Source organism: Diplotaxodon limnothrissa, linkage group LG17 (assembly GCF_057381915.1).
Source record: "Diplotaxodon limnothrissa isolate DT_005_m linkage group LG17, D_limnothrissa_male_GT1.1, whole genome shotgun sequence".
Classification (NCBI taxonomy): domain Eukaryota; kingdom Metazoa; phylum Chordata; class Actinopteri; order Cichliformes; family Cichlidae; genus Diplotaxodon; species Diplotaxodon limnothrissa.
Genome location: NC_140612.1, coordinates 18,459,506 through 18,476,342, shown reverse-complemented (window position 1 = coordinate 18,476,342; position 16,837 = coordinate 18,459,506). Strand labels below are relative to the sequence as shown.

The window sequence follows — 16,837 nt, the reverse complement described above, 5'->3', positions numbered from 1 at the left end:
TGTTCACGTGTTAAAGGCAGAGTTTGGGTTGCTTGTCGGGCGAGAAGATGCTTCATGCAGTTTTACCTCCTGATGTTGGCAGCAGTTCTGGTTTAAAGACTGACACGGCGCTCAGCTTGATTTCTCCCGGGACTATTAAACTGGAATTATTCTCAGCACTCAGCCCGTCAGGAGGGCGGTGCTAGATGTTTGTGGAGGTGAAGCAGAAATAAAGACAACAGAGGAGCCGCTTGTTTCGTTTCCTTTTATTCTCCAATAAATGTCTTTACAAATGTTCTCAGATGATGACGGCATCTGGAAGGCCGAGCTGAAGGCCACACAAAGGACACTTGGAAAACGACAGTCTGTGTTTACAGAGAATAAACGCCGCGCTCTTCGGGGGAACATTCACTCCAAGTAGAAACTCTGCCGACACAATAAATAGTTTCCAGAGCAATAACACAAAAACACTCAGCAGACACACTCTAAGAGGAAATGTTACTGCAGGTATTTAATTTGTAAAACCAAATCGACTGGCCCGTTAGTTAGAGCGCTCCCCAAAAACTGCTCAGGAAGTCACTCGTTCAGTCACTCGACAGATTCAAACCGTAAAACTGAAGCACTACGAGTCTAACAGCAGCGGCGGCGATGAACCGGAGGGAATGTAGGCGACGACCTGCTTCGATTGTTACGATTCAAAGAAATGATTCACAGTTTGACGACCAATTCGTTGTGATCAGACGAGGAAACGACGGGGGTGTGTGCATGTGTGTGTGGATAAACCGGCGCGATGAAGAGGTCAGTGATTCCACGTGGGAGGGGGCGGAGTCTGAGGATGACCACTGCTAAAACCACTGCGGAGTCTGCTAAAACCCTGGGGGAGGTGGGGCGGGGTCAGCTCAGGCTTTCTTCTCTTCAAGGATCTTGTGGAGCTCGTCGGCGTCCTCGGAGGTTTTGACCCGAATCAGCAGGGGGACGGGGGTGGTGGGGTTCTTGTCGTCAACGGGCGGATTTGGCACGCACACCACCATCACGTTATTCTTCCCCACCCGAGTGCATGGCATGGATGGCTGCACGATGATGTTCAGCAGGATGTTTCCTGGAGGAGGAGAGAACGTTATACAAGCAGAAGACCCGGCTTTAAAATTAATATTTATATTTGGTGACTTGAAGATTTCTAATTTTGTGTTTTGTGTTTATGTTATGCTAACACAGCTGTTTCGCTAGCAATCATGTAGCACATCATTATTTACCAGCTGGTCCAACAAACAAAAGTGAGCCTTATAGTGCGGAAAATACAGTACAAAGAAATATTTTATTAGTGTCCTTCAGCGATTCCTGTTGGTTAATCTGCAGATTATTTCTGAATCTGTGGATTTGATGTTTGATAAAAATGGAGGTTAAAAGCTGTACCAGTTCCAGATCTTCCAGCTGTTTGTGGAAGAAGTTTCACTTGCTCTCAATTTAAAGCTTTATCTTTGATATCGTTGATTAGCTGCAGTAATCCTGATCGAGTCCTTTCATGTCATCAAGGATTTGATCCGTTTTCATTGTTGAAGCAGCAGTGCTTGTATCTGACCAGCAGGTGGAGCAGTCTGATCACAGTTCAGACCTCATGAAGAGGAAGCTGCTGAATGTGGATTATTTTTATGCTTTTAGGTGTTTTGGATGTTTCTGGGCCTAAAACCTGAAGCTCGACATATTAAATGTTTCACTGTTGTAGGTTTGATGCAGCTTATTACAATTATAAGTGAGCAGTTATTGGTTACACCACTTTAAATGGTCTGTGTTATTTCAGATTACACTTTAAAGTCTATTTGTGTCCCCTTTGTTTTTGTTAGGACTAATCTGACACAGTGACCATCCTGACAAACATCACGCACGTTTGATTCTTTAAACCTGATCATCTCTGACATTAATGTGTTTGTTTGATTTAAAGAAAAAAAATCTCAAGTTGGATTGAATATTGTGATGACATCAGATGTTTTATATAAAATCAATCTGTCGACGCGATGCTCTCACCCAGGTTGGTATCGGCTCGGATGATCATCTGAGTTTTCCCCTCGGTTGTCTTTTTGAGGTGCAGCGTTCCCACTCCTTTATCTTTGAACTCCGACTCTTTCTTATAGAACATTTTACACCTGGAAGCAGAGCAGACAAGAAATTAATAAATTACAAATCACTTATAATTAAATAAACAGGATTATTTTTAAAAAACAAAGTTCAGAGTCGATGGGACACTTTCAGGGTTTTTAGTGATGAAGATTTAAAGTCTGCTCTCTAAATCTTACTAAGATGGAGGAAGCTTACAGCAGGTTGGAGATTCCTCCATCAGCTGCAGGTCAAGTTCATTTCTCATTGTGTTCTTTTAAAACTTGCTGGAAGTTTGTATTTCATGACTACAATAGGATAACATAATGATCTGTCTGCTCCTCTCTGAGAGGAGGTGAACTCCGTGAGTGCAGGGAAAGGACAAACAGCCAGGGAGATGAGAAGCTGAACCAACAGCTGGAAGCTACAGAGCTACAGTTTCTCACTTTTTTCTAAGCCCTCTCCTTTTCCTCCATCTTTGTCTAAAAATGTGATCCAATCAGCTCCAGCTGGCTTCAAAAGCATTACTAAGCTCCTCCTCCTGATAACCTTCAAGATGCAGTGTGAAGTTAATTTTTATTAAATAATTTGACTGAAATTCATTTATTCTAACTTTACTTGTATTCACCACAGCTCTGAGTTCTGTGCACAACGCTGCTCCTGTTTCCTCCTTTTCAGATTGATTTCTATGTGAAGCTGAAGCTCGACCTGCAGCTTCAGGGTGAAACATTTCAGAAACTTACTTCTTGGAGTAGAAAGCATCGTCCTCTTTCACCTCTTTGACCTCCGGCTTGGGCGGGTCTTCCGACTCCTCGTCACCGTTTTCGTCTACAAAAAAAATATCAATAAAATTAAATAAAATATAAAAATTATATATATAAATATAAATCACATCATGTTTTTTCCTTTCATGTTGAATCTTTGTCTTTCAAACTGCTGATAAAATGAGCACTGATTAAGTTTTAACTGATTTATTTAAACTATTTAAAATCATTTTCAAATAATTTCCAAACTCATCCCATTTGATCTTCACAGTAAAAAATATGAGACAGAATCTCAGCTTTAAAACTTAGATATAACTTCATGTATTTGAGTGTTTTGCTGACCTGTGGGTTGAGCGTCCTCGGCTTTCGCCCCACTAAAGGACAGCGGAGCGGCTGATCCTGGAGCTCCGAACACTGAGGTCTGACTGGAGGAGGAGGAGGAGGACGAGAAGGAGAAGCTGGGGGGATTCGATTTGTTCCCTAAGGAACCCAGAACTGAGCTGTCCACCTTCTTGCCAAAGTTGAACGTGACTCCAGCAGGGATTGGAGCGGCGGCGGAGCTTTTCTCCCGTGTTGATTCGTCCGTTGTGTTTTTGGTGAAGGAGAACAAGGCAGCAGGAGTGGAGGTTGCTGAGCTGCTGCTGGAGGAAGATGAAGGAGGAGGAAGAACTGCGGCCGTGGCTGGCAGCGTCCCTCCATGCTTCTTCTTCTCTTCGGAGCCTCCTTCAGCTGATCCGCCGCCATACTGGCGCTCAATGCTGGCCAGGTGGCGCTCGTAGTCCCTGAAGATGGGGTTGAGGTCGCACAGCGGGTTGTCGTTCACGTGTTTGGTGATCCAGTCCCGCACTGAGCAGTTGAGCGCCGTGAGCTGCCGGCTGTACTCTTTATTGCTGCTGCTGGAGCTCTGACTCGCACTGGTGGCGGAGCCATTGGTCTGCTTGGTGGCAATATCAGTGGCGGGTTTAGCCGAGGATGGCCCGTTAAACGTCAGACCTTCGAGGAAGGAGAAAGTGTTAGTGATGGCATAGAAAGCTCAGCTTAGGAAGAAGGAAGCAGAATAAGAGAGTTACACGGGGCGATCGTGGCTCAAAGAGTTGGCAGTTCGTCTTGTAACCGGAAGGTTGCCGGTTCGAGCCCCGGCTCGGACGGTTGTGTCCTTGGGCAAGACACTTCACCTGCCGCCTACTGGTGCTGGCCAGAGGGGCCGATGGCGCGATATGGCAGCCTCGCTTCTGTCAGTCTGCAGCTGTGGCTACAACTGTAGCTGCCTCCACCAGTGTGTGAATGAATAGTGGAATTGTAAAGCACTATATAAATCCATCATTATTATTATTATTAAAACAAAGAGCCGGAAAATTTGGTTTTTTAAAATCGATCATAAAGATGAACTGCTGTGAGCATCCTGAACACATTTTACACCCACAAGAGATCAATAAACTCATCATGTCCATGTCTTAGCATTTTTAAAGCTTCTAAAAACTAATGAAGACATTTTAACACAAAAAGAAAGCTCATTTATGGATCACATTCAAAGGACGAACAGGAATCTGAGCTGAAACTATGGAATGGCACATAAAGAGGAAATAGTTTCCGATTAATAACTGATCGAGCTGATCAATGTTTTGCTCACCAGGTGCAGACGAGGACGCTGCAGGCGAGGCGAAACCTCCGAAGGAGGGCGTGCCGCTGTTCCCATTCGTCAGGCCGCCGAGGCCTTTGAAGCCTCCGCCATTCCCAAACCCGGAGAACGGAGTTGGAGTTGGAGCTGGAGCTGAGCTGCTGCTTGCCGCCGCGGTCAAGGAGAAGCCTTTAAAGCCTTTAAATGCTCCACTGCCCTCGTTCTGAAACAGGGAAACACTCAGATTACTTCATGATTATAATCAGACGCAACAGGTAAACAATGGTTTTCTCCTCGTACCTCGGTTCCAGTGTTTCTGCGTTTGGCCTTCTTGATTGCTCGATTCTTAAGCACATCTTCACTCGCCACTGAAAACGTCCCGGCCTGAAGGAGGACAAGAAAGTCAGACTCACATAATTCCAACTTCCTGAAGCCAGACTTACAGTTTCAGCATGGCCTCTTACCTCCTCGCCCTCCTCCTCCTGATCCCAGTTCCTGTCCGTGAGCTCCTTATCAGCGATCCTCTTCGCCATCCCACTGGCTCTGTAACAAAACATAAGAATTCAGTTTGTGTTCTCTTTCATTTTTTTTCCAGGGTTTAGTGCGTCTTAACCAGCATTTTACAGAATTGAACTGAATAAGAAGTAGAAAAGATTCAGAACACAAAAACAAAACAGGATTATTATTGATAACTATTGATTAACCAGCTGGTGTAAATCAGATAACAGAGCTCAGTTTGTCTATTAGCACAATTACTCAATTTTATGGACAGTTTGTTACAATTACTATTTAATCTAAACTATTTTAGTTGACTTTTCTTGTTAATATCACTACTGTTAACATTTTTCTGCTCATCTTCTAGATCTGGCTCAATGCTCCAGAACAGAAATCTGTGGAAGAATCCACAGATGTCCAAAGTAGGGCTGCCACAAACGATTATTTTGATAGTCGACTAGTCACCGATTATTTTTGCGATTAGTCGACTAATCAGATCATCATCCATTGGACGTAAAACGTACAGCTTATTGCACCAGCAGCATCTGCTCTTATATAACTATCATTAGCTTACAGCTTTAAGTGTTTAAGGTATGTGCTAACTAAAAATAAAGACAAGATGATAGTTTGTTTCGGTGAAGTTTAATAAACTCCTTGCTATCTAAAATATAACAGGACACCGGAGTAGATTCTCCAGCATCTCACACTTCTGATAATCAGTTGTCTGCTTGACGTTTATTCAGCTGTGTAAAAACTATAACTTTAATCTCAGCCAAACAGATTTACTCAGGAACAAATAAAATACTAAAAAAAAAAAAAAAAAAAGCCAAACAATAACATTTTTAAGTTATCTAAGTGACTCATATGTTTAACCTGAGTAGCGAAAGACGGCGGTGGGTTTGAAAACGATTTGCCGGGAGTCTGGTGTTCTCATGGCTCTAGTTAGCCTAGCCCCCGGCTAGCTATCGAGCTAGTGGGTAACAGACGTCTCCGAAAACGTCGGAGCGCTTTTGAAAATATGCGGTGTCTTGATAAACTGAGCAGATATTTAAGGTTTCCACAGCTACATTCCCGCCTGAAAATATGTTAAACGTTTATTTTGTGACCCAGAAAGAATAATAAGAGTAATATTAAAACTAACTAGCTGCCGCCATTGTTGGAAACTGAGCTGGGCCGCGCTATGAATTCTGGGACACAGCTTCTTCTTCGGGGTTTAACGGCAGCTGGCATCCTTGTACATGCAGTGCTGCCATCTTCTGTTTCAATCCGTTATTACACTCTTAAATCCTGCTACATATTCCTGCGTCTTTTGTGATCTTACAAAGCTTCAAACGACGCGTCGACGATTTTGATAGTCGACTAATCGTGGCAGCCCTAGTCCAAAGCTGCCCACAGACTGAACCTTAACTTACTGAACCTGAGCTTTTATCTCACCTACTTTCAGTATTACTTCACCTGAACACACCACTCTGCTTTTTCTCCAATAAAACACCTGATATTCAAGTGAACAGGCAACAGGTAACAACAGGTGTAAATCTGAGCTTTGGATGGCTATTCTGAACATTTAAAGGTTTCACCTCAAAATGTGAAACAATAAATTGAGCATTTTGCTAAAAGAAAGTAGTGCGTCAAATGATAAAAAGCTCCAAATTCTTTACAGCTTTTCGCCAAAACCCCGGCTTCATTTGGTGTTTAGTTATTAACGGAGGCCGATAATCACCGATTAATCGACTATAAACAGCTGTGGTGGAGCTGCTGTTCGAATATTCTGGATGGTGTAAAGGTTGAAACATACCTGTGAATTCCTAGTGCGGTCCAAGGAAAGCTGATGTTTAACTAAATCAAATGCACAGGGTTAAGCACTCCTGTCAGGCAGCCTTTATCCGGGTTAACCATCAACTAGCCTGATTCGGTTAGCGCTTCTTTCCGGGTATAATCAATCACCTGTGTACCTGAGCCGAGAGATTTTCTAACAAACGTTTTACTCAGATTTCCGATTACTGAAAAACTGGCTCCTGATAAAGTGACCTACCATTACCGGAGCACACACCGAGGCCACCTGGCCTGTCCACTCCGGTGTCTAACATCATGTTCTGGCTGTTAGCCGCGGAACTAAACAAGCAAGCTAACCGGGCCGCTCACAAGCAGCTAATGTTAGCCAGCAGGCTAATGGCACGAGCTCCTCTCGTTTCCGGCGTTTAATGATTTTTTGTTAACAGGTAAATGTGACGCACCTTGTCTGTAACGTAAAGTCCGGTCTCTGCCTCCGCGCGGCTCTGACAGCTCCAGGTAACGTCTGGCTGAACACCTTAACAGGTAACACCGCTCTGTGTTTTTGAACAAACCTCCTTACGCCGCCATTTTACAGAGCGGGTGGGTTTCGCATGGGTTTGCGCGGCCCACTTTTCACGCATGCGCACCACAAAGCGGCCTTTAGTCTGGGAATTGTAGTCCATATGTTTTTTAAAACGATAATAAAAGGTTAAAAAACGCAAAGGTAAATGCATACTACGCACATAAATTATATTAAATATTAAATATGTCACCGGTGATTATTTAACTTTATATGCAGGGTGAAGGGTCTTGCTTAATGGTCACAAGCCCTAGTGACTTTCAATCTGTGGTCCAGTGGCCAAGCTCTGCACCACCACTGCTCCGAAGGGGCAGCTCTGCACAGGTAAAACATGCAGGGTTAGTTCAAAATAGCTCCCCTCCGACAGCCAAACCCATCTGTTCTCTGATTCGATTGTTACATTTGTGCTTGACATGACATTGACCAATCAGATGAAAGGAAGAAAAATAGGGTCAGAATTCGTACTTGCAACTTGCAGAGATTCACATGTTTTTTTTGGCTAAGTCCACACACAAATCTTTTTTACGCACACACAAATTCTTTTCACAAATACAAATCCTGATTTACAAGTACAAAATATTTATGACCACATTTTGAGCCCATACACATGCTCAGCATCATATCCAGAGGTTGTCTTCTGAAAATGGATGTACGAGTGCTGCCAGCATTATTACAGAGGTTGGAGGCATGGAGAGTCAGCCTGTCAGTGCTCAGACCAAATGCCGCACACTGCATCACATGGCTGTCGTCCCAGAAGGAAGCCCACAAACAGTTTGCTGAAGACAAGCAGACTACGGACATGGATTACCTGTGGTCTGATGAGACCAAGATAAACTTACTTGGTTCAGATGGTGTCAAGGGTGTGTGGTGGAAACCAGTACAAAGAGAGTGTGTCTTGTCTACTGTCAAGCATGGTGGTGTGATGTCATTGTTTGGGGCTGCATGAGTGCTGCTGGCACTGAGGAGCTACAGTTAATTGAGGGAACCATGAATGTCAACATGTACGGTGACATACTGAAGCAGAGCATGATCCCCTCCCTTCAGAAACTGGGCCACGGGACAGTATTCCAACATGATGATAACCCCAAACACAGCTCCAAAAAGACCAGTGCCTTGCTAAATAAACTGAGGGTAAAGGTACTTGACTGGCCAAGCATGTCTCCAGACTTAAACCCTATTGAGCATCTGTGGGGCATGTTCAAATGGAAGGTGGAAGAGCGCAAGGTCTCTAACATCCACCAGCTCCATGATGTCATCATGGAGGAGTGGAAGAGGACTCCAGTGGCAGCCTCTGAAGATGTAGTGAACTCCAGTGGTTGCCACACAAAATATTGACACTTTGGCCACAGTTTGGACATTTTCACTTAGGGGTGTACTCACTTTTGTTGGCAGCAGTTTTGATATTTATGGCTGTATGTTGAGTTGTTTTGAGGTGACAGCAAATTTACACTGTTATACAAGCTGTACACTGACTACTTTACATTGTATCAAAGTGTCATATCTTCAATGTTGTCCCATGAAAAGATAGAATAACATATTTACAAAAATGTGAGGGGTGTACTCCTTTTTGTGAGATACTGTATATGCCAGCTGCTGACTCCATATGTTCCTTCAGTGTTGCTCCTGGCAGTCTCAAAAACCTGGCTGAAAAACAAGGACAATTAAGCTTTTTCAGTTATCACCCCCAATTTAACCTCCATGCTGCCTTTAAAAAATAAAATAAATAATAACAATTGAAATATTGTTGTTTCATTGATTTGTTACTGATAGTTTTGTGAGCTAAATCTCAGTTCACTGTAGGTTTCTTAAACATTAGAAACGCCTGTCAGTGTTTCTGATGTTTGATTCAGTGTTTGTTATAATCAGGCTTCAGCAACAGCAGCAGCTGTAACATTCATTTAAATTTGAATGAATAAAAAAGCAAACAAAACAATGTGCCGTGTAAGTTTTTTTTCTTCATGTTTTTCATGTTTATGTGGAAGTTGCAGAGAACTGACAGCCTGCTGTGCAGTGAATCCACCTGCTGGACAAAAGTCAAACTGCAGTGAAAACATTAGAGGACTGTTCAAAGGGTCATTTTGTAGATCTTACAGCAACACTTTATGCCAGGAAGGACATTTAGGGTAAAAACTCTCCCCAGTCATGGATGTTGGTCTGTTAAAAAGAGGGTAGACAAAAGAAGCTCAGATCAGCTGATTATTTCATGCAGGCAGAGGTCAGTCATGCTCTGTGGTTGCAGAAAACTGAAGACCTGGTTTGAGATGTTGAGGCACAACTGTAACCCGTGGAGAGCTGTTTGTTCAGCCACTGGAGTGCATCGGTCACACAGCGACATCTCTGCACACGTTATTCGACTCTAACTGAACAAAGTGATCAAATATCAGAGTTAATGTAAAACAAATCGTCTCCATCAGTCTCACAGCTCTCTCCTCCTTGTTTCAGTCTTTACTGTTGGACAGCTGCTGATTCTGCTCTCTGACTTTGATGGCGTCTCTCTGCTTCACCGATCCTCTGAAGTTTGAATTATTTTCATGGAGTAAAAGTCACAGTTATAGATATCTAACCACTCAGATATGCCTCATTACAAACTACACGAGCATGACCCTGAAATCTGCATCACAGCTGACCTGAGTGATGTGCAGCAGGACACAAACAGTATTTACTGTCACATCTGTTAAAGTCACAGTAACTGTGTCAATCATCATTAATCCATCCTCCATCTTTCTGTCTGAAATATGTCACAAAACTCGACTTTTAGAGTTGTTGTTTCAGCCTTAAAGATAATCTCTGTGACTCTTTCCAGTCACAAACTTATTTTTATGATTCTTCTGATGGTACAAAAATACAGAAAGACACTCATTTTGTTTTCTTCCTGCTGCTCTGTGACTGTAAGACTAAGTCTGAACTCACAGAGTATTTTCAGCAGAGCAGCTTAAGTGAGAAGAAAACTGAAAGTATTATTAGAACGTAGTCGTACAACCGGCATTCACAGGAGGTTGTATGACTACATTCCATAACTGGTTAAACTGCACCTTAAAATCCATGTCTGTCCACTTATAACATTTATGGCGAAAACTGTTACTTCATCAGTGAGTGAACCTTTGCGTTGGATTTATATCATGGTGTCTAAAGCTGAAAGTATACAGTGCTTTCTCATTGAGGATTTTCTCATTAATAGTTATTGGCGACTGTCAAGCCTTTGAGTCGCCGAGCAGCTGAATAGGGGGATAATGTTGACGCGTTACTCAAAGTTCCAATTTAAAAACTCCTTTATTTGTTATCCAAATCCTTAAAATCCATAGAAAAAACAGTGATCAAAACATTCCAGGCTTGAGCGGTCAGCAAAAGTCAACTTCCACCATCACCCACTCGTTCAGGAAATTTCCTCGGGCCGTGAACAGGAGATATAGCAATCACTACTACTATTATCAACACCACGTGACCCAAAGCTACGCCTATCCTCGACAATAGTGGTTCATATTTACTGTGTATGACTCTTAACTCATTCACTGCAATTGACGGCTATAGACGTCAATGGCAGTGAATGAGTTAATACTGTAGCTCCTGTGAAAAAGAGAGCCTTACGTACGTGGCTTATATAACTCTCTAACGTGCAGCTTAGAGCAGATAACCCGTAAGCTCGAGAGGAAATGTTGTTTCACCACTGAAAACAGGAAGTTTTTAAAGAAGACTAGAAAGAGAGAGCATATTTCTCCTATACTCGCTTCTCTTCATTGGCTCCATGTTAAATCCGGAATTTAAAATGCTCCTTTTTTTTTTAAATTTTACCTCCTGTTTTTGTTTCTTTCGGCTCTTTATGATCGTCTGGGGTCGATTAGTCCTCCTTCCTTTGTTACCTTCACTTTTCCCTGACCAAAACAGAGAACATCACATTACAGCAGTCTGTAATTTGTTTCTGTGTTTGTTTCTAATGCACCAGTTAATAATAATCCTTCTTTATCTGATACTGGGCCTCGGATCACCTCCATTCTCTTTGATTGGGCAGGTTCTGGAAGCCTGCTGAGGAGCACCCAATGTTTATGAGCTGGATGTGCTGAAGCAGAGGAAACCTGTGAGGAGTCAACATCAGCCAAGCTGTGTGCTCAATGATTCATCTTAGACGTGCATTCTGGGTAAATTTTGAAGGCTCACATTGTTGAATTAATGGCTGCTCAGAACAGTACAGAGAATATTAAAGGTCTTCTTTAAGCTGCGCTTAAATTCTAGGACCATCTTCTTTCGGGGTCAGCTGGTTGTGGAAGGTCAGTGATTTTTCTGTGGAACGACTCACATATGACAGAAAATAAGGAGAAGCAGGAAATGTCCACTGAGCGTTAAACATGTTTATAAAACAATCCTGTGATTTGACTTCAGACTAACTTTCAGCCTCAGAGATGGAAGACGAGCGTGGCTCCATCTGCATGAGGTAAATGAGCTCTGCTGTCGTGATTTCAGCATCGTACTTGCAGCTTCTTGCTTCAGCTAAACACTGATTTATGCTTCAGCTTCGTCTCAGCAGTGCTGTGAAAAAGGCGGAGAGAAAACCTCATGGCTGCGTGCAGAGACACGAGGGATCGGGGGTAAAACGGTAGAGTTGGGCAGCAGATGGCTCATCTCCAAGCTTCCAGCATCCCGCCCGGCCTGCCAAATAGGAACAGGTGCTGGAGAAAGAAGGAAGTGAGCTGTGGGCCTGGTGGGCAGCGGGAGACCCCTGACCAGCTGGCGAGGAGAAAATGGAAAAAGCTGGCAGCAGAAAAAAGAGAAAACCTGTTTAATGCGGAAGGCGCCAGCATGCAGGCCCACAGAGGTTCTTTAAGCCTTTTAAATAAAACACACAGAGCTGACACTTCACACCGACCGAGAGCAGATTTTAAATCCTGCTTCTATTTACCAACATCTCATCGGCTCACTCTTTACAAATGAAAAAACAACTAATGATCCAGACTGACAGGATCTTCATAAAAATCATTTTTAAAAACATTTGGAGAAAGTCAGCTGCAGCAAGAAGACTGTTCAGAATAAGAATAAGAAGCAGTTTCAGTTTTCATGTGTCTGTATAATAACTGAGTGCAGGCTGGAAACAGTCAGTGCGACATTCAGCACCTGTATGTTTAAATAATAATGAGCTTGGGAGTCTCACAGTCCAGTTTAAGGTCAAAGTGCAGTGGACGTATGCCACTATGTAAAACAGGTCTGATGTTCCTGCTGTAGTCTGTTCTGTTTTAATGTGTCTCTACTAAACAACAAGATAAAACATGATTTATCTATAATTGTACGTTGAAATCAGGCTCATTTTCTCGCAGAGGTCAATACGATCAGATCGAACAGATTTTACAACCTGAGACGTCGCCCTCTGCTGGACATTAGAAAGAATGCAGGTTAAAGAAACATGTTTAGACTGCGTCCATCTTTTATATAAATTCACTGCATGTGAGGCATCGACTCAGCTAAAATTACTTTGGGCTGCGACTGTAATTAAAAACAAGAAACATATGACGTCATAGTCATGTGACAGAGAGCAGCAGGTGTTTGCAAGGGTAAAAGGAAATGTAAATATCACATCCAGTATTTTATTTTCAAGATCATTTCCCACGGCTGTGACGTTTCAGGCATTTTGTGCAAATTAAAGAAAAGAAAAAGAGCAGAACTGAACCTCTGAAACATTTATTATAAACACCATAAAAGTCTAAAACTACAGAAACATGAATGAATTCTGCTTCTCTCCGTTTCATGTCAGTAAAATGTGTGACTGCTGAGCGGGTCTGCACACTTGGCTGCTGTAACACGAGCTGCTGCCTCCTGCTGTGCGCGGTGGGTCACTGCGAGTCGGGCCGGGCCCTCGCCACTCAGCGGGGTCTGGTTTTTGGGGATTCATTCAGTCAAGCGGCGAATCAAAGGCGTCGCCTCCTCCCAGAAAGCTGATGCGCTGCTGATCAGCAGAGATGCGGAACATCAGAGAGCTCGGGAGGGCTGAAATAAATAACCAACAAAAGTCCAGCAACAACGTGGATTTAACATCATTCACTCATTTGCTCATGTGTTCATTACACTCAGTTATTGTCATGCAGTCACACCACCGTAAAGTCATTTGTTAAATTTATTGTATATAGTTAATATATATAGTTATATATAGTTAATATCACTACATATCCTATATTTCTTCACTAGCTCATTTATTCCACAGATGTAATCACACATGCTTTCATTTCCTTTATGTTCGTTAATTTCACAGGTTATTCATATTTATTTTTCATTTGTTGTTTTTTCTGCTGATAAAGAGTTCCTGATAAATCCATCCTTTTGCTGACTTAAGTATTTCAGTGATTCATTCACACTTTCATGTGTTCACTGAGTTGTTCTGAGTAATCGGTATATTTAGTGTCTCATGTGCCCTTATGTTTACTTCTTTATGAGGAGAATATCAGAACTGAAATGCGTGGAGCTAAAATTGAGTGTTTTCTGAATGGACTCTGGTGCAGCTGTCAGGTTGACGCTTTGACTCCGTTTCTTTAATAATCTCATCGCAGCAGACCTGCCCTCACATTCCCGCCTCTAATTAATTTCATTTGATTAAATCGTTAAGATCTCACAGTCATTTTGTTCAGTGCTCACAGTTTTTCATGCGTCTACGCTCTAATCGCCAGTTCAGCACACAGATCTACGTGTCAATTAGGCTTTTGCAAATGGAGCTCTAATTAGGTTGAATTAATTGCCCTGCAATGTGGACAGCAATTAGTACAGTGACAAATTAAAGGGAAGCAGCATGTTTCTTAATGATCCCGATGCTGTCTCCATTAAATAAAATAATTTAAGTTATCAGAGCTTCTACTGTTTCCTCTCAGAGTTTTTTTTCAACTGGACTTGTGTATGGAGCTCAACATCCAACCAAATTATCGCTTGGCTTCCAGACCTTGAAAAGAACAAAATCATTGGCCGCCCTGCATATCATCGTCTATACCCAGAGAATGCCATACCCTGTATTTACAGACTTCCTAAGATCCACAAAGAAGGGGTCCCACTCAGACCCACTGTTAGCAGCATAAACTCAGCCAATTTTTCAACATTTCTAAACACCTTGCTGGCATCCTAACAGCCCTGGTGGGGAAGACCCCACATCACATCAAAAAATGGAAAAAAATGGAAGAATGGAAACCTAAACATTGAAGTTTACCAGAAGCCCACAAAAGGACCAGTACATCCTCTTTGACTCCCAACAGAACTCTACAACACTGGGCAGAAAAATGTTCCCTCTAAGCCTGAAGGGAAAAAGAGGGAACACACACATGTAAAGGAAGCACTTAAAACATGTGGTTATCCTAATTGGGCTTTTGTCAAATCAGCAAAGATGCACAGAAAAAAAGTCAGACACCATCTAGGGAGGATCAGAAAGACAAATGCAACAACACTGTTATCTCCTATGTAGGCGGTGTTTCAGAAAAATTCAGGAGAGTCTTCTTCAAGCATGACATCCCAGTGTACTTCAGACCCAGCAACACACTCAGACAAAAACTGATTCGTCCCAAAGACAAAACTCCTAAACACAAACTTAGCAATGTCGTTAATGCTGTACAGTGCAGCGAGGAATGCCCAGACCTCTACATTGGAGAGACCAAACAGCCACTTCACAAGCGCATGGCACAACACAGAAGAGCCACCTCCACAGGACAAGACTCAGCAGTCCATCTGCATCTTAAAGATAAAGGTCACTCTTTCGAGGATGCCTATGTTCACATTTTGGACAGAGAAGACAGATGGTTTGAAAGATGAGTGAAAGAAGCCATCTATGTCCACTGTGAGCGACCATCTTTGAACAGAGGCGGTGGCTTACGACCCCTTCCCAGTCGTCTCAACGCCCACTCACATCCTGGGCCGTTTGACCTCAGTAAATCAAATGATAGGGTGGGGCTAGGTTTCACAGTGGGTTCACCCAAAGCCTTGGCTGATTGTGACCCACACCCGTTTTCACACCTTGGCTCATGTGATTAGGTAGAGGATCAATAGGAGGTTCACAACCTCCTTGGGGGACACTCCCATAGGGCTTAAATCTGGGACTCTCCACCATTTGACCTTAGAACTGAAGAAGCTTCTCGGATGAGAGGTGAAACGTCTTCAAGCAACTTAAAGAAGTCCAGACGCTTTTCTTTCCAAGCTCCTTAGACTATGATAACCTGGATGACTGAGAACCTTCACAGACATATCAAAAAGGAAAATAGATTTAATTTTCTCAGATCCGTATATGGATGTGGATATTTACTTTTGCTGGTTTTCAATGAGAGGAAAACTTAACATTTACATTTTTCAACAAGTTGCAGAACTTTCAGAGAGAAACAACAAAACCTTTTTGCTACAGCTGCGACTAACAGCATGAAATCATTTCTGCAACAAATAAAACTAGAGCAACTTCTGGCCGGACAGGGACAAATAATCGGCCCTGGCTTTTTCGGTCAATGCAGCTCATCATGATCAAAAATAAATCTCTCCCTTCCTAATTATGTCCATCCATCTGTCTTCTTACCACGTTAATTTCAGCGTGGTAGCTGGTTGTTACTGGTACTGTCCACTGTGCAGGAGATTCGATAGCTAACATGTCGGTTAATTTGCCAATTTTGCTGAATTTACTTTTAGTTTCTTTTTCTGTCTTACATTTTCAGCTCTGCCTTTAAGTCATTTCTTCTGCACTAAACTACTGCTCTCAGTGCATGTAGGGCCAGTGCAGCCCCTCAACTGACCCATCCGCCCAAAAGTGGGTTGGTTCACCGGGACCATGCTAGATTACCAGTCCGGCCCTGCTTCTGCAAACAAACACTGCAACCCGGACCAATAAACTAGGTCATCCTTAGTTTAAGCAGTTTTTGCCGCAGGACTTGCTGTATACAGTTATAGGTGTTGTTATAATATTATTGTTTTTAGTTGCAATTGTTGCTGCAGGTAAGTTGTTGTGTTGAGCTGCAGGTGTTTAATCACAGCAGTTGGATTGGCTGCTGTGTTGTTGCTGCTGAGTTTCACAAGTTTTTTTGTTTGTTTGTTTGTTTCAGGTCTTGCTGCAGTTGTGCTCAGTTGCAGAATTTGCTGTGTTTAATTGCACAACACTGCTGGACCGTGTCATCTAAACCGTCTGCTGCTTCGTCTTCGGTTCTTCGTCTCTGGTTGCTCCTCCCCGCTGTTGCCGCTGTGGATCAGAGCTCATAACCGACTGTGGGCTGATGTTGCACCTGGGGAAATATCTGTGTGATGAATGAATCTGCCCGTCGGCCTCTTCAGAACGGCTGATTAGAAACAGTCTTTCGGCCTTAATATTAAGTGGCTCAGCAAACACTGGAGGGACTTTAGAACAATCAGACTAAGATGATTGAATTATGCTGATTAATAATTCATTCCTATTAAACCCTCAAATTTAGAACAAGCTGCTGCCAAAGAGCTGCACAGTGTGGCTCGGCGGTTCCAGGGTAATGTGTTAGTTTGATTCTGCTCCGACCAAGCAACAAAAGTATAAAGCAGCAGCTACACAAAGCTTAATAAACCCTCCGAGACATCAGA

The 16,837-nt window shown here is 42.8% G+C and overlaps 1 protein-coding gene and 1 pseudogene across 1 annotated transcript; one reads left to right on the top strand and one right to left on the bottom strand.

Annotated features, from left to right (window-relative positions):
• Positions 1 to 186: 186 nt before the first annotated feature.
• nup50 (nucleoporin 50) lies at positions 187 to 7,311 on the bottom strand. The gene is made up of 8 exons (XM_085376012.1): positions 7,182 to 7,311; positions 4,917 to 4,995; positions 4,753 to 4,836; positions 4,465 to 4,675; positions 3,177 to 3,827; positions 2,814 to 2,898; positions 2,002 to 2,120; positions 187 to 1,078 (listed from the first exon to the last, which is right to left on the bottom strand). Exons 2-8 carry the CDS (start codon positions 4,983 to 4,985, stop codon positions 879 to 881), a joined length of 1,419 nt encoding a protein of 472 aa, XP_085232138.1. The 5' UTR covers positions 4,986 to 4,995; positions 7,182 to 7,311; the 3' UTR covers positions 187 to 878.
• A 931-nt stretch (positions 7,312 to 8,242) lies between these two features.
• LOC146614867 (uncharacterized) lies at positions 8,243 to 15,286 on the top strand (annotated as a pseudogene).
• Positions 15,287 to 16,837: the final 1,551 nt, after the last annotated feature.

Bases quoted from the DNA above. Each gene is read 5' to 3' on its own strand.
- nup50 (XM_085376012.1), bottom strand. From the start codon at position 4,985: ATGGCGAAGAGGATCGCTGATAAGGAGCTCACGGACAGGAACTGGGAT. The intron at 4,837-4,916 runs GTAAGAGGCCAT...GTCCTCCTTCAG, and splicing joins AGGAGGAGGAGGGCGAGGAG to GCCGGGACGTTTTCAGTGGC. The intron at 2,121-2,813 runs GTAAGTTTCTGA...CTCTGCTTCCAG, and splicing joins GATGCTTTCTACTCCAAGAA to GTGTAAAATGTTCTATAAGA.